This window comes from Zonotrichia albicollis, chromosome 3 (genome assembly GCF_047830755.1).
Source record: "Zonotrichia albicollis isolate bZonAlb1 chromosome 3, bZonAlb1.hap1, whole genome shotgun sequence".
Classification (NCBI taxonomy): domain Eukaryota; kingdom Metazoa; phylum Chordata; class Aves; order Passeriformes; family Passerellidae; genus Zonotrichia; species Zonotrichia albicollis.
In genome coordinates, this window is record NC_133821.1 from 658,008 (window position 1) to 679,525 (window position 21,518).

A 21,518-nucleotide genomic window follows, 5' to 3' on the forward strand; every position below is an offset into this window, starting at 1 on the left:
TGTGGGATTTGGGGTTCGTTGCACAGGGCCCTGCTGGGATTTGGGGTTCATTGCAAAGGGCCTGGGTACAGGGCCCTGCTGGGATTTGGGGTTCATTGCAAAGGGCCCTGCTGGATTTGGGGTTCATTGCAAAGGGCCTGGGGGCAGGGCCCTGCTGGGATTTGGGGTTCATTGCAAAGGGCCCTGCTGGGATTTGGGGTTTATTGCAAAGGGCCCTGCTGGATTTGGGGTTCATTGCAAAGGGCCTGGGTGCAGGGCCCTGCTGGGATTTGGGGTTTATTGCAGAGGGCCTGGGTGCAGGGCCCTGCTGGGATTTGGGGTTCATTGCAAAGGGCCTGGGTGCAGGGCCCTGCTGGGATTTGGGGTTCATTGCACAGGGCCTGGGTGCAGGGCCCTGCTGGAGCTGCAGCCACAGCTGGGGCAGGACTGACAAGAGAGGGGCAGAGAGGATGGGAGGGTGAGAGAGTAAAAGCACAAGAGAGTAAAAGGGTAAGAGAGTAAAAGGCAAGAGCTAAGAGCTAAGAGAGTGAGGTCCCATTACAATACAACAAATCTTCTCTGGGTTGAATATTCTAATTCTCACTAACCAATCTAGTACAATACACAAATCCTACAGCAGTTCGATGCAGCCTATAAGAATCACTACATTACCACACTGTGTTACATTTTTAACCCTAAAAACTCCTCTTTGGGCCTTTCTGCCAAGCTGCAGGGTCTGCTCTTACCCTTGGGCCTGTCTGCAAGCAGAGGGTGTTGTTCCATCAAAAGGGGATCACCTTCAGCTGGCCACACCATTGTTTTCCCTTTGTTCAGTAACTGAGGGATCTCACAGCTTGCTTTCATTTCAATCTCACTTACAGTTTCCATATTCTCAAAACCTTTTGCCAGACAATCATATTGATAAGGCTTTCCTGCTCCATCTGCCCCAACAGTTAGCCCACCCCAGGTGAGACGTTATTGAATTTACCTTCCCCACAGGCGAGACATTATTGAATTTACCTTCCTCACAGGTGAGACATTATTGAATTTACCTTCCACACAGGTGAGACATTATTGAATTTACCTTCCCCACAGCAGCACCAGTGTGTGCAGCCCCAGGTCAGGTGCCCACCAGGCACCTTTGGGGTGGCCACAGCTGCAGTGCCTGTCCTGGGCTGGTGTTTGTGCCTGCTGCTCCCCTCACACAGTGGGGAAATGCTGTCCCCACACGTTAAACCCAGACCTTGCCTCTCCCAGGCCTGGAACCTTCCTGTCAGAATTTCCTCCCTTCTGTGGCCCTGACAGTGCAGCAACGATTTCCTAATTACACTACAAGCATTTCTTGGCCTGTCAGTTTTAGCCACACCACACTGTAAATACCTTAAAACTAATAATCTAAAATCCCCCCTCGTGGGGTAATACATCTTTCATAGTTCTATTTCTCCAAAGTATCTAATCTTAGTTACAAGACCATCCTTTAAAACTTATTTCTAGTTCGATTTATCTCTCAACATCTGTCTTATTCCATAACATTTCTAAGTCAACATCTCTGATCTCAGAGTTGACATACATCTGTATGTAAACCTACGTGAACCTTCTATCAAATTTTGAACATTTTCTGTAATTCCATTTCCCACATCTTCTCCCAGGGCTGCTCCTGAATCCCTCCATGCCCCAGCCCAGCACCAGCACTGGGCTTTTCTGTGCTTTGTGAGGTCACCACAGCCCTGGGAGCCTGGCAGTGCCCTGTGCCACCCCCCCTAGCATGGCACAGCTCCCCAGGCTGTCACACCTGTCACACCTGTCACCGACACTGCTTGCCCACCCCATGTCCTTCATCACCTGGATGAAGGTCCCACCACCTTGGGGCTGGCACTGGGGCCTCAGTTGCAGGGGAAACTGAGGCAGGAGCTGCACGGGGCAGTTTCCTGACCCACAGCTCACATGGCAGAAATGGGGGTGCCCATTCAACCCCCACCCCCGGGCTGTGCCAGCCAATGCCCCCAGTGCCCAAGGGAGCTGGGCACCGTCCAGAGCTCCCACACCTGGGATTGAGACCCCTGGGAGCCCTTTACTCATTGGGAACACAGGCACCTCAGGGCTGGGACCCCCAAACACCCACGGGGACCCCCAAACACCCACGGGGACCCCAGGGCTCCACCATCACCCAATCCCACCTCCTGCCAGGGCCCCCCACACCCTGTGACTCCACCACAGCTTTGCATTTCAGCACCTGCGCTGGGACCCCACTGCCCCCACAATCCCCAAAGGCACCAGGACCTGCCAGGACCCCACACTATCACCAGGACCCCTTTAGCACCTGGACGTCCCCACCCACCACACCCCACCCACGCCCCACAGACCACACAACCACACAGAGGTGTTTTTTTTTTTTTTCCTCTCTTTTTTTTTTTCCTCTTTTTTTCTCTTTTTTTTTTTTTGCACAAAACAGGACATTTATTCAAGTGTTCTCCAGCACAAGTACATTAGAAAGGAGCTCGTCTGTATTATACTCTTCTGGGCACCAAAGAAAAAAAAAAGAAAAGGAGGATGGGATGGAAGCGGGACGGACAGACTTTCTACATCTGCTGCACGCATTGACCTTTATTAGTTCAGAACAGCTATGTCACGAGCAATACTCACACAGATACAACAGCGCCGGGCGCCCGCGGCACCTCCGGCCGTGAAATGCACAGTTCAGCGGCAATAAATAGAGAAGCGACCCTAAAAAAACAAACCAACAAAAAAACAGGGGGCAACGAACCGAGAGAGAGAATAGAAAATAAACCGGGGTGTGGGGGGAGAGAAGGGCGGGCAGAGCAGCCGGGGCGGCCGCGGCGGCGCCGGGAATGTGGCGGCGGAGCCAAATCAAAGGGAGGAGGAAGAGGAGGAGGAAGAGGAAGGGAGGGAGGAAGGAGGGTACCAGCTCTACAGCGTATTCCTCGGGATGATGAGTACATGATTCCCACAAATAGTTAAGCGTCAGCTACTTCAATGTCTAGGCTAAAACACATGAAATCTCTCATTTAGTTTTCAAGTACAAAGTTAAAATGCCTTTTTCTTTTTTGTTTTTTTTTTTTAATAATAATATATAAGAGTAAAATAATAGTGCTCTTTGAAACTCCACTACGAGAAACAAAACAGTCATTGTCCAGACAGCAGACTTAATTTAACAATATATATTTTTAATAAAATGTTTTAGCACCGTGTTTGTCCCCACTCCCTCGGCGGATCTTAAGGAATTCAGGCCTTGCTGTGTTGTTTTTGAGTTTTCATCTAGGGCTGTGCAACAGAATTTGTCTGGTTGGTTTTGTTTAAAAAAAGACGTGAGTCGGGTACTTGGTTAAAAACTGAACTCTCGCCCCAGGCATCCCCACGGTCCCACCGCCGCCGGCACCTGCTCCGGCAGGAACCCGCTTCCCACGGCGCCGGTACCGGAACCGGCACAGAACCGGCACCGGAACTGGCATCAGAACTGGCACAGAACCGGCACAAACCGGCACCGGAACTGGCACCAGAACTGGCACAGAACCGGCACCGGAACTGGCATCAGAACTGGCTCAGAACCGGCACCAGAACCGGCACAGAACCAGTACTGGCACCAGAACCGGCACAGAACTGGCACAGAACCGGTACTGGCACCAGAACCAGTGCCAGAACGGCACCGGTACCGGCACAGGTACCAGCACCAGAACCAGCACAGAACCGGGTACTGGCACCAGAACCGGCACAGAACCAGTACTGGCACCAGAACCGGCACCGGAACTGGCATGGAACTGGTACTGGCACCAGAACTGGCACAGAACTGGCACTGGAGCCGTCACAGAACCGGCACCGGAACTGGCCCAGGTACGGGCACCAGTACTGGCGCAGAACCGGTACTGGCACCAGAACCGGCACCGGTACAAGAACCGGCACCAGAGCTGGCGCCAGAACTGGCACTGGCACCGGCACAGAACCGGCACCAGCACCGAACCAGCACCAGCACTGGCACCGGAACCGGCACCAGCACTGGCACCGGAACCGGCACCGAAACTAGCACCGGAACCGGCACCGGCCGTGCCAACGCTGCAGCACCTGCTGGGACCCAGCCCCCAAAGGTGCAGCAGGGCCAGGGGGTCCCAGGAAGAGCTGCAGGGCTGGGCTGAGCCGGGCTGGCCCCGGGGGTCCCTGGGACCCCCAAACCCAGCGCGGGGCCGTGCAGAACCTGCAGCACCGGGCAGCACCGGGCAGCACCGGGCAGCACCGGCACCCAGAGCTGCAGGACCAGCACCCAGTGCCACAGAGCCGTGCAGGACCTGCCGACAACGTCGCAGGGCCGTGCAGGACCAGCACCCAGCACCTCAAGGCCATGCAGGATCAGCACCCAGTGCCACAGGGCCGTGCAGGCCCTGCATTTGCCACGGCGAGGCCACGCAGGGCCTGCAGTCAGCGCTGCAGGGCCATGCAGCACCAGCACCCAGGGCTGTGGGACTGTGCAGGACCCACAGGCAGCACCATGGACCCATGCAGGACCCACAGCCAGGGGCACAGAGCCATGCAGGACCCACAGCAGTGCAGTGGATCCATGCAGGACCCACAGCCAGGGGCACAGAGCCACGCAGGACCCACAGCCAGTGCAGTGGATCCATGCAGGACCCACAGCCAGGGGTACAGAGCCATGCAGGACCTGCAGCAGTGCAGTGGATCCATGCAGGACCCACAGCCAGGGGCACAGAGCCATGCAGGACCTGCAGCAGTGCTGCAGAGCCATGCAGGACCCGCAGTGCCCACTGTGCCCCACACAGGATGCCCGGGGCCATGCCAGCCCCACACACGGGCTCACGGGCTCAGACAGCAGCAGGCAGGCAGGACCCGTGCCCGGTGCAGCGGTCCTGTGCCATGCTGTGCCATGCTGTGCCCTCTGCCTGCCACCCTCACTCCCCGGCACAGCCAGGCCTGTGCCAGCTCAGCTCCCCGTGCCCCCCGCACGCAGAGGGGCCCCCAGCCCCCAGTAGCACCAGCAGGGAGGGGAGCGGGGGCCCCTCGCCGCCGTCGGTCCCAGCACCTCGGGGGCTCGGGCCGCGGCTCGCTGCCATTAGCCAGCACCCCGCAGCGAGCGCGGCCCCGGGCCCGCACCTTTCACAGTTAGAGAAGAGACAGCGACGGCCCCGGGAGCTCCCCGCGCCCTAGCACCAGTGCCTGCCCCGGAGCGTAGCACCATCCATCCACCGCAGCACTGCCAGCACCTGCTCCGCTCCCACCGCGGCTCCGGCCGCCAGCACCGACACTGCCACCGCCGCCGTGCCACGTCACCCCGGCGGGCACCGAGGGGACACTGCCACTGCCACCATCGTCACCCCAGCGGGCACTGAGGGGACACTGCCACCGCCGCCACCATCTACCCGGCAGCACTGAGGGGACACTGCCACTGCCATCATCATCACCTCGGCAGCACCAAGGGGACACTGCCACCGCCACCATCGTCACCCCGGCGGCACCAAGGGGACACTGCCACTGCCACCATCGTCACCCTGGTGGGCACCGAGGGGACACTGCCACTGCCACCATCGTCACCCCGGCGGGCACCGAGGGGACACTGCCACCGCCGCCACCATCACCCTGGCGGCACCGAGGGGACACTGCCACTGCCATCATCATCACCCCGGCAGCACCGACACTGCCACCGCCATCATCATCACCCCGGCGGCACCGAGGGGACACTGCCACCGCCATCATCGTCACCCTGGTGGGCACCAAGAGGACACTGCCACCACCACCATCGTCACCCTGGCGGGCACCGAGGGGACACTGCCACTGCCACCATCGTCACCCTGGTGGGCACCGAGGGGACACTGCCACTGCCTCCATCGTCACCCTGGTGGGCACCGAGGGGACACTGCCACTGCCATCATCGTCACCCTGGTGGGCACCGAGGGGACACTGCCACTGCCATCATCATCACCCCAGCGGCACCAAGGGGACACTGCCACTGCCATCATCGTCACCCTGGTGGGCACCGAGGGGACACTGCCACTGCCATCATCATCACCCCAGCGGCACCGAGGGGACACTGCCATCACCATCACCCCGGCGGCACCGAGGGGACACTGCCATCATCGTCACCCCGGCGGCACCGAGGGGACACTGCCACTGCCATCATCATCACCCCGGCGGCACCGAGGGGACGCGCTCGCCGCTCCGAACCGCGCGCGGGCAGGGGAGCGATGGCCCGGTGGTGGCCGCGGTGCCGCCGCCGGGGGTCCCGTTCCCGGCTCGCCGGGGCATCGCCCTCCTGCCGCCAGCCCGGCCCCGCGGATGTAGCACCAGGCAGGGTCCGGGAGCCGCGGCCATCCCCGCGCCATGCCCGAAGCGCCCCGGCCGCGCTCCGGCACCGCTGCGTCCCCCCTGCCCCGCCGGCGCCCCCGTGCCACCCCGCGGCACAGCGGGGCACGGCCGGCACGGGCCCTGGCGGACACCACGTACGCAGAAGAGCACCAGTACGCTGTGGGGCGGCGCCGGCGGGGCAGGGGGGCACCGCCGAGGCGCTTCCGTTCGGGACAGAAAAAGGTTATTGCATGACTCGGGATGGAGACGCTTCCGCCCGGCCGCCCCGGCCCTGCCGCTCGCTCGGAAAGGCCCGGCACGTAAGGCAACGTGGAAGCTGATGTCTCGACTCACCCCGCTGTGTAAAGCACCATTATGAAGTCAGGTTGTACAGTAGTAACAGTACCTTTTATATATATATATATCTATATCTCATATCTATCATATATATATAAACTGTAAACAAGAGGTAACAGCGGCTTCTAGGATCTGCTCTCTTCAAGGTTTCCCGTGTGGTAGGCACCCAAAATACTGTAGAAAAGGTGTGTGTGTGGTGTGTGTGTGTTTTCCCGGCCTCCCTGCCGGGTCGGCTCCATGTCACCGGAGAGCGGTGCTGGTGGAACAGAGCGAGGCTCAGCCGCCGGGCCGGGGCCGGGCCGGCCGGGCGCTGCTGGCGCGGACGGAGCGGAGCGGTCTCGGAGCGGTCTCGGAGCGGTCTCGGAGCAGAGCAGGCTCTCCTTTGCCTCCTCCGCCTCCCTCCCCGCTGGGCTTTCCTCCCGCTGCCGTTTCCCCCTCTCCGAGAGCGGCGCTGGCGTCTCGTCTCGCCCGCTGCTGCTCCGAGAAGTGGAAACCAAACCGACAGGAAAACCCAGCCAGAAAAGAGCGGAAAATTAAAAGGTTACCCAAAAAAAAAAAAAAAAAAGGTTTTGGTTTCTTTTCTTCTTCTTTTTTTTTTTTTTTTCTTCCGTTTCGTTGTCGTTTGTTTTGCTTTCGCCATCTTCGTTGTTTTTTTTTTTTTGTTTTTGTTTGCTTCTTGTGGTTTCTGTTTGTTTTTAAATAGCTAAAGCTGATCCTGGGAAATTCCGGAGAGGACACCGACCCCTTTCGCTCGGGGAGACGCGTGCTGGGTTCCCGTCGGGCTGCGAAATCCCGTCTTCTCTTCTGGGTGCTGACTCTTCTCTCATTCCGTGTTGTCACTTCTCTTGGCGTGGATGGGTTTGTTACCGACTCGCTCCGTGAGTGTGGCCAGTCCCTGCCCATCTCTAAACGCAGGCAAAGTATTCCTTCAGGGGCGCGAAGAGGTGGCGGATCACCGGCACGCTCCAGGACCTGCCGAGCAGTCTCTGCCGGGCCAGGCGGCTCATGTTGGACACGTCCGTGTAGTGCACGGGGAAGCCAAACACCCTGCGGGACACAGGGACAGGGACACGGGGACAGGGACGGGTCAGTGGATGCCTCCACAGGAATGCCAAGTCGTGGTGAGGGGGCTGGAAGCCCCTCTTCCACCTCTGGACCCCTGCTTATCTCTGTAACCCTACAGATCCCTTTCCATAACCCTTGCTTATCTCTGTAACCCTATAGATCCCTTTCCATAACCCTTGCTTATCTCTGTAACCCTACAGATCCCTTTCCATAACCCTTGCTAATCTCTGTAACCCCATAAGTCACTTTCCTTTAACCCTTGTTTATCTCTGTAACCCCATAGGTCACTTTCCTTTAACCCTTGCTATTGGACACAATTTCTGACCCCCCCTGTACCCTACATAAAGAGCTGGTTTTGCCCAGCTTGGGCAGAAGAGCTGTCACTGGGAACCTTCACAGAAGAATCAATAAAGATTGATTTTTTATTGAATCAATAATTTAATAAAGAATTTTGTGGAAATTCTCCTGTGGAACCCCACACAGCCTTCTCCTCTCTCTCCCTGCCTCTGTCCAAGGCACCTAGCAAGCTGAGAGCTGAAATCACAAAGAGCTGATAATCACTAAAGAGCTGATATCAGCTAAAAGAACTGGTATCTCTTTAGCTTGCCAAGGTTGCCTGTGGCTAAGAACTGCTTGGGAGCTTGGACAGTTTGTCCCAAACAGGACTGCACTATCTGGGACCTCTGCAGCCTGCTGGGGACACCCTGAACGCAGCAAAGGTCTCATTAGATCAGGGTTGGGGTGTGTGCCCCAAGGCCCACCTGCCCTACCTCTCCATCTCCGTGCACCACAGGATGTCCTCTCCTTGTCCCCTACCTCTCCATCTCCGTGCACCACAGGATGTCCTCCTTGTCCCCTACCTCTCCATCCAGAATGTCCTCCTTGTCCCCTACCTCTCCATCTCCGTGCACCACAGGATGTCCTCTCCTTGTCCCCCTACCTCTCCATCTCTGTGCACCACAGGATGTCCTCTCCTTGTCCCCTACCTCTCCATCTCCGTGCACCACAGGATGTCCTCTCCTTGTCCCCTACCTCTCCATCTCCGTGCACCACAGGATGTCCTCCTTCTCGTTCATGAACACGGGGAAGTGCTGGTCCTTGCCCTGCTTGATGGAGTTGGAGCGGGTGGTGATGGTTCTCACTTTGCTGAACTGCAAGAGGCACGGGCTGGTCAGGCTGGGGAGCAACTCCCACCCTGGGAGCCCCACTGATCCCTCCTGGAACCCCAATCCTGCACCCCAGAGAGCCTGGGAGCCCCACTGATCCCTCCTGGAACCCCAATCCTGCACCCCAGAGAGCCTGGGGAGCCCCACTGATCCCCCCTGGAACCCCAATCCTGCACCCCAATGACTCTGGGATTGCTGCTGACAGCACTGGGACCCCAATCCTGCACCCCAATGACCCAGGGGCTGCTGCTGACAGCACTGGGACCCCCTCCTGCCCCTTCAGGCCCCCCTGACCCCCAGCCCAGGCTGACCTTTGCTATCCTGCCGTGCTCCAGGCACTCCTGCAGCTCCAGCTTGTCATTGACGGTGGATGCGAGCGGCCTGGGGGACAGAGATGGGGTGGGCAGGGGGTGGCAGCACTGTGTCCCCACGCTGTCCCCTCCCCACCGTGGGCACAGGGCAGGGTTAGTGGGGGTCACAAGGTGGCCACGGCTGTTTTGGGGGCGTGTGGCAGGTAATGGGCTGTGGGAGCCCATCTGTGGCCACTGCACAGCCAACACCCAAGGGGACACAAAGGACAGCTCAGTGCCACCCCTGCAGCACAAGGAAGCTGGGACAGGACCAGATACCACCATGGGGAACCACCACAGCTTTCCAGGGTGTGCCATCACCTCTTTGTCAGACTCCTCCTCCTGCCCAGCCCTGAGCAGGCTCAGGGGACCCCCAGAGGCACAGCTGGGCTGAGGGAGGGTCCAGGAGTGCAGCCCACCCTCCCAGAGCCCCCCAGGAGCAAAGCCCACCCTCCCAGAGCCCCCCAGGAGCGCAGCCCACCCTCCTAGAGCCACCCAGGAGTGCAGCCCACCCTCCCAGAACCAGCCAGGAGCGCTGCCCACCCTCCCAGAGCACCCCAGGAGCACAGCCCACCCTCCCAGAGCCAGCCAGGAGCGCAGCCCACCCTCCCAGAGCACCCAGGAGTGCAGCCCACCCTCCCAGAGCCCCCCAGGAGTGCAGCCCACCCTCCCAGAGCCCCCCAGGAGCGCAGCCCACCCTCCCATAGCGCCCCAGGAGCACAGCCCACCCTCCCATAGCGCCCCAGGAGTGCAGCCCACCCTCCCAGAGCCAGCCAGGAGCGCAGCCCACCCTCCCAGAGCCCCTCAGGAGCGCAGCCCACCCTCCCATAGCACCCCAGGAGCGCAGCCCACCCTCCCAGAGCCCCCCAGGAGCACAGCCCACCCTCCCAGAGCCCCCCAGGAGCACAGCCCACCCTCCCAGAGCACCCCAGGAGCGCAGCCCACCCTCCCAGAGCACCCCAGGAGCACAGCCCACCCTCCCAGAGCACCCAGGAGCGCAGCCCACCCTCCCAGAGCACCCAGGGGCTCAGCTTTGCCCGCTCACCTGTTCATGCCCGGCAGGTTCCCCCAGAAGTAGCGTGCCCTGTGTGCTGCAGACACTTCTTTGGCATCGATCATGACGGGATTGGACTGAGGGAGGGAAGGAGGGACAAGGGTCAGACCCATCCCTGGGCTTAGGGCCAGTGGGGCTGGGCAGCTGTGTGCTCCACATGGCAATGCAAGATGTTTTCTATTGCCATCTGCATCACAGATTATCTTTGTCAAGCGGGCAGTTTTGCCTTATCTCTCTCTGAGTGACCACAATCTTTTGATAACTATTCAAAGTCACTGCATGGCTGATAGGAGCCAAAACATCCCACTGTGAGATGCCCCACCCAGAGGGAGGAGCCAAGCACTGCTACCCAGATATAATCTGGAGATTGTGGGACACTGTCACACACATGTTTCCATGAAAAATCCTTTCCTTAGGATTTTTCCTCCTGAGTGTTGTTTTAGTGCCCTGCATTGTTTATTTTATCCTTTAACAATGTTTTATCCATTGTTTATTTTATCCTTTTACCCCTTTTGGGGTCAATACAGAGTTAGATTGCTGTGCTGCTTTTACCTTTTTTGTTTTTTTACTGAATCCTGAACTGTATCTTTAGGATTAAATGTAAAACAAATCCATCTCTCTCCTTTTGGACATTCAATTCCAAATCTATTGCCACTTTTTTTCCAGTTTCTTGTAACGCAATAATTTTCTCCATTTTGCCTACAGGTTCTTGATTTGGATGGGTTATAACAGCGGCTGTTGACATGGGTGTGTGTAATAAAAGAGGAACTTTGCTTTCTTTCCATGTGATGCTTTCTGTAGCATTTGTGACACAATCTTGCTGGTATCCCCAAAGGGAAAGGACAACAAATGAGTGCCAGAAACAGGAAGATTTTTTTTTTCTTCCATATTAAAGAACTGTTATTTCCTGCTCCTGTATTTTTTGCCTGAGACCCCCTTAATTTAAAATTTATAGCAATTGGGAGGGGTGGGGAGGGTTTACATTCTCCATTTCAGGAGAGGTTTACATTCTCCATTTCCTGCCCTCCTTAGCAGGGAGTTTTGGGTTCTGAGGGGGTTTTGGGGTCCTGTGGGAGTGGGGAGGGTTCACACTCTCCATTTCAGGAGAGGCTCCTGCCTTCCTTAGCGGGGAGTTTTTGGGGTCTGAGGGAGTTTTGGGGTCCTGTAGGGTTAGGGAGGGTTTACATTCTCCATTTCAGGGGAGGCTCCTGCCCTCCTTAGTGGGGAGTTTTTGGGGTCTGAGGGGGTTTTGGGGTTCTGTAGGGGTGGGAGGGTTCACATTCTCCATTTCAGGGGACGCTCCTGCCCTCCTTAGCAGTTTAGGGGTCCTGCAGGTGTGGGGAGGGTTTACACTCTCCATTTCAGGGGACACTCCTGCCCTCCTTAGCAGTTTAGGGGTCCTGCAGGTGTGGGGATGGTTTACACTCTCCATTTCAGGGGACGCTCCTGCCCTCCTTAGCAGACTCCTGTCTTTCCAAACACGGTGGGGGTGGCACCTGGGTGTCCCCAGGGCTGCAGGGGCGGGCACTGACCTCCAGGAAGCGCGAGATGTCCCTCTTGTCGCTCACTCCCATGGCCACCACGTTCTCAAAGAGCCAGAAGAAGGGCCGGTCGTCGCCCTCCTTGGGCCGGGCTTCGTGCAGCAGGCGGTAGAACTCGAAGAAGAGGCGCCCGGTGCCCTCTGTGGGGAGGAACGAGGGGCTGGGCTAAGGGCTGGGGGTCTCTGTGAGCCCCCTGCCACCCCTGTGCAGCCCCAGCCCTCTCCTACCGTACCGTAGAGACCCTTCCTGGCCGGGTTGACGATGGACAGGTCGTTGCAGGGGCTGCCCCCGATGACCAGGTCAAAGGGGCCCCACTCCTGTATCTGCAAGAGGGAGAGGAAGGAGAGCCCAGGTGAGCCAGGTGCTGCCACAGCCACGATGGTGGCCTGGAGCCCCACATTCATCTTCACACAGAAAAGCAAGGCGCAATTCTTCCCAAGAATATTGCTGGGATTTGCATTGTCTGAACCTCAGAGAAAGAAAACACAATTCTTATCATTTGCTGTGCCTGTGTCTGTGCAAAAGCAGAATGCAATATGGAGATTGTTTACCCAGAGTGATGGAGTTTTGTTTCCTTGGCCTGTCAGGGCCAGGTGTGTGTGTGTGTGTGGGGACTGTTGGGGAACAGTCACGAGATTCTGGGTGTCACAGACATCTTTTATGAAAAATCCTTTCCTTAGGGTTTTTCCTCCTGAGAAGGCCTCAGGAACAAAATGTGAACAATGGTTATCTGCTGCTGTGGGATGCAACAGGTGCATCTGGGATTGGTCTCATGTGGTTGTTTCTAATTAATGGCCAATCACAGTCAGCTGGCTCGGACTCTGTCCGAGCCACAAACCTTTGTTATCATTCTTTTTCTATCCTCAGCTAGCCTCCTGATGAAATCCTTTCTTCTATTCTTTTAGTATAGTTTTGATGTAATATATATGATAAAATAATAAATCAGCCTTCTGAAACATGGAGTCAACATTCTTGTCTCTTCCCTCATCCTCAGACCCCTGTGAACACGGGCACATCTGGGCAGTGTGTGCAGGGCTGAGTGCTTGGCAGGTTCAGTTTTGGATGTATAAAATAATACAGTATAATAAAGTAATTAATTAGCCTTCTGATATCCATGGAGTCAGATGCACCATTCCTCTCCCCTCATTGGGGCCCTCACAGCACTGCTATACTCCTGCAGGTGCGGTGTCTTAGAAAAACCAAAATTCCCCAAGATCCATCAATGTGTTTAAAAAAGAAGAAAAAAAAGCCAATAAAAAATCCCAGGTCCGCTTCCCTGTCTACCCATGATGAACAATATGGAGATTGTTTACCTACAGTGATGGTGTTTTGATTCCTTGGCCTATCAGGGCCAAATGTGTATGTGTGTGTGTTTGTGTGTGCTGGGGGACAGTCATGAGATTCAGAGCAGTGTGAGCAGGGTTGAGTGCTTGGCAGGTTCAGTTTTAGACATATAGAATTATATATATATAAAACAGTATATAATATAGTATAATAGTAATTATATTACTATTATATTTTTACTATTATAGTAAATACTATAATAGTAAAATAAAAGTAATACTATAAAAAATACTATTATATTTTTACTATTATAGTATATTTTTACTATTATAGTAATTATATTACTATATTACTAAATAATATATAATATTATTTTATTAAGCTATACTATATATAATATAGCTTAATAAAGTAATCAATTAGCCTTGTGATAAGATGGAGCTCCTCCTTCCTTGGGGCCCTCACAGAGCGGACCCACCAGGACCATGGGGTCCTACTCAGGACACCCTGACACCCACCCTGGCCCCAAGGGGTGCCCCAATGCCCTGGGGGTGTCCTGGTGCTGGCAGGGCAGGGGTCAGGGTGGCACCTACGTGTTTCTGGGTGACATTGAGGGCTGCCCCAATGCCCTGGTGCTGGCAGGGAGGGGTCAGGGTGGCACCTACGTGTTTCTGGGTGACATTAAGGGCTGCCCCAATGCCATGGGAGTGTCCCAGTGGTGGCAGGGAGGGGTCAGGGTGGCACCTACGTGTTTCTGGGTGACGTTGCGGACGTCCCCGACGTACATGATCTTGCCCTGGTGCCTCACCATGCCCACGGTGATGGAGTCCTCGCACACCTCGGAGGCGATGTACCTGTCCACCTGGATGCCCAGGTCCTTCAGCACCAGCAGCCCTGTGGGGAGCCATGGGGAGTGGTCACAAAGGGCCCCCAGCCCTGTCCCCTACCTGTCCCACCCACCAGGGGTGACCCTTTCCTGCTCTCCCTTCTGGTGTGTGAGCCTTGGGGTGCCCACAGGAACACCCACAGACCTGTCCAGGGAACACCCACAGGAACACCCACAGACCTGTCTATGGGAACACCCACAGGAACACCCCCCGACCTGTCCAGGGAACACCCCCAGACCTGTCCCCATGAACACCCACAGGAACACCCCCAGACCTGCCCACACCCCGTGGCCTGGGACCCCCAGCCACTCTCACCCCAGCAATCTGACCCCCCCCACACACCCCACACACCCTGGGGGGGCCCTGCAAGGCCCACAGGGCAGGGACCCCTACCCACCTGTGGCGATGCCATCGAAGAGCGACAGCACCCGGATTGGCTTCCTCTTCTCAGCGGGCACCGGCGGGTACACCTTGGGGGGGTCCTGCAGCCAGGGCAGGGGGTCAGCACGGGGGCTGGGAGGGTCAGTGGGGCAGGGAAAGGGCTTGGGGGTCAGCAGGGAAGGGCTGGGGGCTCACTGGGTGGGGCTGGGGGGGTCATTGGGGGAGGCTGGGCTCAATGGGGCAGGACTTGGGGGTCAGCAGGGAGGGGCCTGGGAGGTCAGTGGGGAGGGCAGGGGGCCAGCAGGGAGGGGCTGTGGAGTCAGTGAGAGGGACCGGGGGTCAGTGGGGAGGGGAAGAGCTGGGGGTCAGCAGAGGGGGTCTGGGGGTCAGTGGGGCAGGGTGGGCAGCAGGGAGGGCCTGGGGGGGTCAATGGGGCAGGGGAGGGGCTGGAGGTCAGGGGAGGGGCTGGGGGTTGACAGGACAGGGCTGGGGGTCACTGGGGCGGGGGGCAGCGAGGAGGGGCTGGGGGTGTCAGCAGGGAAGGGAGGGGCTGGGAGTCAGTGGGGCAGGGCTTGGGGGTCAGTAGGGAGGGCCTAGAGAGTCAGTGAGGGGGACCTGGGGGTCAGCAGGGAGGGGAGGGGCTGGGGGGTCAGTAGGGAGGGCTGAGAGGTCAGTGGGGTCAGAGGGGAGGGGCTGGGGGTCAGTGGTTGGGGGTCAGGGGGTTGACAGGGCAGGGAGGGGCTGGGGGTTCAGTGGGTGGAGCTGGGGGGGTCATTGGGGGAGCCTGGGGGTCAGCAGGGGGGACCTGGAGGGTCAGCAAGAAGGGGCTGGGGGTCAGTAGGGCAGGGAGGGGCTGGGCTTGGGGTCAGCAGGAAGGGTCAGGGGGTCAGCAGGGACGGTCAGGGGGTCACTGGGAGGGTCAGAGGGTCAGCAGGGAAGGTCAGGGGGTCGCTGGGAGGGTCACTCACAAACTCCTGGTCGTGGTTGTTGGCGAAGAACATCTGCAGGCGGGAGGGCCAGTCCTCGCGCCGCCGCAGCAGCCCGTACACGCCCTTGTGGCCGCACATGTAGCAGTTCCAGGGGTCCTCCTTGATGGCCGCCTGCGCCGCCCCCGGGCCCACCAGCAGGTCCACGCACTCCACGCAGAAGCACCTGGCACAGGGGGCACCCAGGGTTGGCACGGGGCTCCTGCCAGGGCGGGCACCAGCAGGAGGTGGGCAGTGCCACGGCACGAGTGGGCAATCCCTGCCCACTGGCACCCCTGGTCTGAGACCCAGCTCTGCGCTGGGACTGGGCACTGCCAAAGCTTGGCCCAGCCATAAACCAGACCTGGCATCACCCAGAACCCCACAGCAGGACTGTGGCATCACCAAAAACCTCAATGATACACCAGAACTGGGATCACCCAGAACCCCACGGCAGCACTGTGGCATCACCAAAAGCCTCAGCCCCAAACCAGAACTGGCACCACCCAAAAGCCTCAGTCCCAAACCAGACCTGGCATCACCCAGAACCCCATGGCAGGACTGTGGCATCACCAAAAACCTCAGCCCCAAACCAGACCCGGGATCCCCCAAAAGCCCATGGCAGGACTGTGGCATCACTAAAACCTCCCACATCTGGACCAGAACATTACCAAAACCTCCCAACCCTACACAGGAGGACTGTGGCATCATTAAAACATTCCAAAGCAGGACTGGCATCATCAACAGCCCATGGCAGGGATGTGGCACCATGAAAATCCTTCCATTCTTGCACTGGGACATCAGAAACCCTGCCAGCCCCAAAGCAGGACTGGCACCACTGAAATCCTACACCAGAACTTCCCATGCTGGGGCTGTGGCATCACCAAAACACTGCCAAGCTCCACAGCAGGACTGGCAGCACCCGATTTCCATGCCAGGTCTGTGGCACTACCAGAACCTCTCTAGCTCCACATCAGGACTGGATATTAGGATATTTTGTAATGCCTATCACAAAATCTGCCAGATTTGGTGCTGAGGTGAATGAATCTGGCCCAGCTATGGGTCTGAAATGCAGATTGGGCTGCAGAGTTGATCTGTGGGTGCAGCCCCAGCTTGAGCTGCTGAGCTTTGGAGTGACAAAGAGGATGAGGAAGGGTGACCCAGAATGGACACAGAGAGCCAGCAGGAGTCCAGATAACACAACAGAGGAGATAAAAGATAAAGAGAGCTGGCTGCCAGCCAGGTGGGTGCACGGAGCTGAGGAGTCTGGGGGAACAGTGACATTTGTACAGGGGACAAAACCCAGGGGTTCTTTAGTGGGGATCCCTCCTCAGAGGCACCAGCTCGGCTGTGTTTGTGTTTCTGTGCCACAAATACATGGCTTTGCTGAAGGAGACATCTGAGAATCTGTCATTGGCAAAGTGGGCAGGAGCCAGGGGGGAAACAGAGTCTGGGGCTGTGCCATCTGCAGCCACGGGGCTCTGGGCACAGCAGGACAGTCCCTGGCACTGGCACTGGCACAGCCCAGGAGGCCCAGAATGCTCACACTGGGACATTTCCTTATTGGCATCACTGAATTTCCACACATTTCCTGCCTGACATTACCAAATTTCCACACATTTCCCGAATGGCATCACTGAATTTCCCCCACATTTCCTTAATGGCACTGAATTCCCACACATTTCCTTACTGACATCACTGAATTTCCACACATTTCCTGCCTGACATTACCAAATTTCCACACATTTCCTGAATGGCATCACCGAATTTCCCCCATTTCCTTATTGGCACTGAATTCCCACACATTTCCTTACTGACATCACTGAATTCCCACACATTTCCAAAATGACATCACTGAATTCCCACACATTTCCTCAATGACATCACTGAATTCCCACACATTTCCTGAATAGCATCATTGAATTTCCCCACATTTCCTTATTGGCACTGAATTCCCACACATTTCCTTATTGAAATCACCAAATTTCCACACATTTCCTTACTGACATCACCAAATTTCCACACATTTCCTGAATGGCATCACTGAATTTCCCCACATTTCCTTATTGGCACTGAATTCCCACACATTTCCTTATTGAAATCACCAAATTTCCACACATTTCCTTACTGACATCACTGAATTCCCACACATTTCCTCAATGACATCACTGAATTCCCACACATTTCCTTATTGGCATCACTGAATTTCCCCACATTTCCAAAATGACATCACTGAATTCCCACACCAGGACTTGGCATCACCAGAACCTGCCACAGGACTGACATCACTGACCATGGTGGGATCACCATATCCTACCCAGACTGGGACATCAAGGCCTGACATGGGGACAATGACACCACCAGGACCTCCCTGGCACCACCAGGACCTCCTTGGCACCACCATACCCATCTGCTCCTGTGCCACAGCCCACAGCACTGCCAAAACACCCCAGCCCCAAACCAGGGCTGTCTGAACTCCTATACCAAAACTGTGGCACCACCAAACCTTCCCAGGGTTTGGGACATCACCAAACCCCCCCAGTGCCACACCAGGACTGGCATCACCAGAGGCACGTGGCAGGAATGTGCCAACACCAAACCTGCCCAGCCTCATGGCAGACAGGAGTGGGAGCTGCCTGGTTCTAGCCCACCCCCGTGGCACCCCCAGCCCCGTGGCACCCCCTGGCACCCCGGGCACCCCTGGCACCTGCAGCAGTTGTTGTTGCCACACATGAGCACCTCGCGGCCGCCGCAGCAGATGGTGCAGTAGGACTGGTAGCCGTCGTCGTCGTACTGGTACGCGCACTCCAGGAAGCAGTTCTGGGGACAGCCGGGGTGTCACCGGGGCCTGGGGACACTGGGGACCCCCCCTCGGGGTGGGGCACACCCCGTGAGCCCCCCAGGCCGTGCCCCAGCCCGTACCTTGCAATTTTGGCACATCCCCCCGATGAACAGAGGGTGCTCCAGGGTCACGTTGAGGCTCCCGCAGGAGATGCAGATGTCTGGGGAGAAGGGGAGACATTGCCCTGGCACCCCACACCGGTGTGGGGACACCCCGAGCCATCACCCTGGCACCCCACACCGGTGTGGGGACACCTCAAACCATCACCCTGGCACCCCACATTGGCATGGGGACACCCCAAACCATCACCCTGGCACCCCACACCGGTGTGGAGCACTCTGACCCATTGCCCTGGCACCCACCCACCCACCCAGTTTGGGGACACCCTGACCCTTGTCCTGCTGTCCCCAGGACACGCTCACCCCATGCTGGGGTCACAGCAGAGCTGGGCACTACCCTGGCAGCAGCAGGCAGGACCCCCAGTGCCCTCCAACCCCACCCCAGACCCCACAGGCCCCAAGGGGTCCCTGCCACCATTCTGGGGGTCCCTGCCACCATCCAGGGTGGCCACTGCCACCTCACAGCTGCTGTCCCTCTGCCAGCCAGGCTGAGGGGTGGGACAAGCCTGGCCTTCCTGCCTTGAGCTGCCCCACAGCCCTGTGTGTCCCCCATGCCCTGAAGTGCCCAGACGGGCAGGGACAGCCCCCCAAGCCCATCCCCTGGTGCAGGGCGTGCCCAGGCTGGCAGAAAAAGACCCTCCCATACCCAGGCAGGCAGGGACAGATCCCTCAGCCCAGAGAGGAAAGGACAAACCCTCCAGACAGGCAGGGACAGATCCCACAGCCCAGGCAGGCAGGGACAGAGCGCCAGGTATAGACCCCCCAGCCCATCCCCTGTGCTCTGAGGTGCCCAGGCAGGCAGGGACAGACCCCCAGCCCATCCCCTGTGCCCTGAGGTGCCCAGGCAGGCAGGGACAGCCCCCCCAGCCCATCCCCAGACAGGCAGGGACAGACCCCCCAGCCCATCCCCAGACAGGCAGGGACAGACCCTCGACCCATACCTGGGCAGGCAGGGACAGACCCTGAGCCCACAGAGGAAGGGACAGACCCCCCAGCCCATCCCGTGGCTCAGGGCATGCCCAGCCCCACACTCACCCTCGATGTTCCTGCACTTCTGCCGCACCTCGTACACCAGCCGCTCTGGGAGAACAGGGGACGGTCAGGGGGCTGTCCCGGCTTGGGGGGGGCCAAGGGAGGGACCCCCAGAGAGGAGGGTGGGCATGGGGGTACCTCGGGTGCGCTCGTCGATGATCTCCTTGACCTTGGGCTTCTCCTGGGTTGTGCTTTTGCGGGGTTTTTTGGCGGGCGGGGGCGGCGCGTAGGCGGCGGCCTCGGGCTCCACCCACATCTCCGTGTAAACTTCTTTGTAGGGGTTCCTCTCCTCTGGGGGTCACCGGTGGGGCCATCAGCAGTGTCCCCACATCGGGTCACACCACCCAGGTGTGTCCCCCCAGTCCCCTGGTACTTCCCTGCCCAGCCCCATGCCACCCTGTGAGTGTCCCCACTCCTGTCCCCACATCGGGTCACACCACCAGGGTGTGTCCCCCTGCCCAGGCCTGTGTCACCCTGTGAGTGTCCCCACTCCTGTCCCCCCATCGGGTCACACCACCCAGGTGTGTCCCCCGAGCCCTCCCTGCCCACCCTGGTGATAGATACCCTGTGAGTGTCCCCACTCCTGTCTGCCCATCGGGTCACACCACCCAGGTGTGTCCCCCCAGCCCCCTGGCACCTCCCTGCCCACCCCAGGAGTGTCCCCAGCCCCTGCTCACCCTCGGGGGGCTCCAGCCCCTTGGGCCCCGAGGGCTGGAAGCCACCCAGGGCCCACTCGATCATCTGCTTGTTCTGGATCTCCACCACCTTGGACGTGTCGCTCTCGTCGTTCTCGGGGCAGGCGGGGAAGATCTTCCCTGCCCGGCTGCTGGCCACCTGAGAGGGTGTGCAGGTGTCACCAGGTGTCACTGGCCTGTCCTCGGGGGTCCCCGAGGGTGCTCTCACACGGGACCCCCAAAGCCAGGGTCCCCACAATGAGAGACAGCTGATCCCAGACACCCCAAAGCCCCCTCAGGGAGCACACATGTCCTTTGGGGTCCCCCCAGTGTGAGACAGCTGATCCCAGACACCCCAAAGCCCCCTCAGGGAGCACACACATGTCCTTTGGGGGTCCCCCACACCCCCTGAGAGTCCTCCAGGTGGGGCAGGGCAGGGTCCTGGCAGGGTGGAGAGGGAGCCGCTGCTTCCACAGGTGGAGGAGTGCCCTGGCATGTCCCCATGGCTTGGCAGTGTCACCCCACGGCTCGGCAGTGTCCCCAGGGCTCCACAGTGTCACCAAGGCTCGGCAGTGTCACCAAGGCTCAGCAGTGTCCCCAATGCTCAGCAGTGTCCCCAATGCTCAGCAGTGTCCCCTCATGGCTCAGCAGTGTCCCCAAGGCTCAGCAGTGTCCCCCCAAGGCTCAGCACTGTCCCCCCATGGCTCAGCACTGTCCCCAATGCTCAGCAGTGTCCCCCTGGCTCAGCACTGTCCACAAGGCTCGGCAGTGTCCCCAAGGCTCAGCACTGTCCCCAAGGCTCAGCACTGTCCCTCCATGGCTCAGCAGTGTCCCCAAGGCTTGGCAGTGTCCTCCCATGGCTCGGCAGTGTCCCCAGTGCTCAGCAGTGTCCCCCCAAGGCTCGGCAGTGTCCCCAATGCTCAGCAGTGTCCCCCCCAGGGCCAGGCAGTGTCCCCTCACCTGCAGCACCTCGTAGATGGCCTTGCGGTACATGGGCTGCTTGTTGTAGGTGGCCTGGTGGAAGGCGCTGGCGAAGGAGCTCAGGGGCAGCAGCTTCTCCACACACACCTGGGGAGGGACAGGAGACAGCCGTGGGGACACGGTGTCACCCGCTGTCACCTGCTGCCACCCGCTATCACCCTGGGGTGCCACCTACCCCCTCAGGGTGTCACTTACCCCTGATACCCCCAAGGGGTGCCACTTACCCTCAAAGGGTGGCACTTACCACTCCAGGGTGTCACCCATCCCCTTGGGGTGTCTCCTACCTCCTCAGGGTGTCACTTACTCCTCAATGGTGTCCCCTACCCCTCAATGGTGTCCCCTAACCCCCTGGGGTGTCCCTTACCCCAGATAGCCCCGAGGGGTGTCACCTACCCTCACTGGTGTCCCCTACCCCCTGGGGGTGTCCCCTACTCCTCAATGGTGTCCCCTCCTCTCCCAGGATGTCACTTACCCCTCAATGGTGTCCCCTACCCTCCTGGGGTGGGGGTGTCCCCTACCCCTCAATGATGTCCCC

General features: G+C 58.5%; 2 protein-coding genes across 5 annotated transcripts in view; both read right to left on the reverse strand.

Annotated features, from left to right (window-relative positions):
* Positions 1 to 3,548: 3,548 nt before the first annotated feature.
* On the reverse strand, positions 3,549 to 5,194 carry LOC141728403 (uncharacterized). Of its 2 annotated transcripts, XM_074536324.1 has the most exons (3): positions 4,679 to 5,194; positions 4,580 to 4,648; positions 3,549 to 4,548 (listed from the first exon to the last, which is right to left on the reverse strand). In XM_074536324.1, exons 1-3 carry the CDS (start codon positions 4,779 to 4,781, stop codon positions 3,800 to 3,802), a joined length of 921 nt encoding a protein of 306 aa, XP_074392425.1. In that variant the 5' UTR covers positions 4,782 to 5,194; the 3' UTR covers positions 3,549 to 3,799. The 2 variants fall into 2 exon arrangements, with proteins under 2 accessions (XP_074392425.1, XP_074392424.1); XM_074536323.1 differs by having other exon boundaries at positions 3,549 to 4,648; positions 4,710 to 5,194.
* A 2,093-nt stretch (positions 5,195 to 7,287) lies between these two features.
* The window catches only part of DNMT3A (DNA methyltransferase 3 alpha), a 44,580-nt gene continuing 30,349 nt past the window's right edge, over positions 7,288 to 21,518 (reverse strand). For all 3 annotated transcript variants that reach the window (XM_074536310.1, XM_074536309.1, XM_074536311.1), the window contains exons 9-23: positions 20,963 to 21,070; positions 20,006 to 20,162; positions 19,467 to 19,619; positions 19,332 to 19,376; positions 18,258 to 18,337; positions 18,043 to 18,155; positions 15,339 to 15,522; positions 14,387 to 14,471; positions 13,851 to 13,996; positions 12,051 to 12,141; positions 11,810 to 11,958; positions 10,269 to 10,354; positions 9,185 to 9,254; positions 8,740 to 8,858; positions 7,288 to 7,689 (exon numbers count right to left, since the gene is read on the reverse strand). In XM_074536310.1, the coding sequence (XP_074392411.1) occupies positions 7,548 to 7,689; positions 8,740 to 8,858; positions 9,185 to 9,254; positions 10,269 to 10,354; positions 11,810 to 11,958; positions 12,051 to 12,141; positions 13,851 to 13,996; positions 14,387 to 14,471; positions 15,339 to 15,522; positions 18,043 to 18,155; positions 18,258 to 18,337; positions 19,332 to 19,376; positions 19,467 to 19,619; positions 20,006 to 20,162; positions 20,963 to 21,070 (1,728 nt within the window). In that variant the 3' untranslated portion in view covers positions 7,288 to 7,547. The remainder of the gene's footprint in view (positions 7,690 to 8,739; positions 8,859 to 9,184; positions 9,255 to 10,268; positions 10,355 to 11,809; positions 11,959 to 12,050; positions 12,142 to 13,850; positions 13,997 to 14,386; positions 14,472 to 15,338; positions 15,523 to 18,042; positions 18,156 to 18,257; positions 18,338 to 19,331; positions 19,377 to 19,466; positions 19,620 to 20,005; positions 20,163 to 20,962; positions 21,071 to 21,518) is intronic.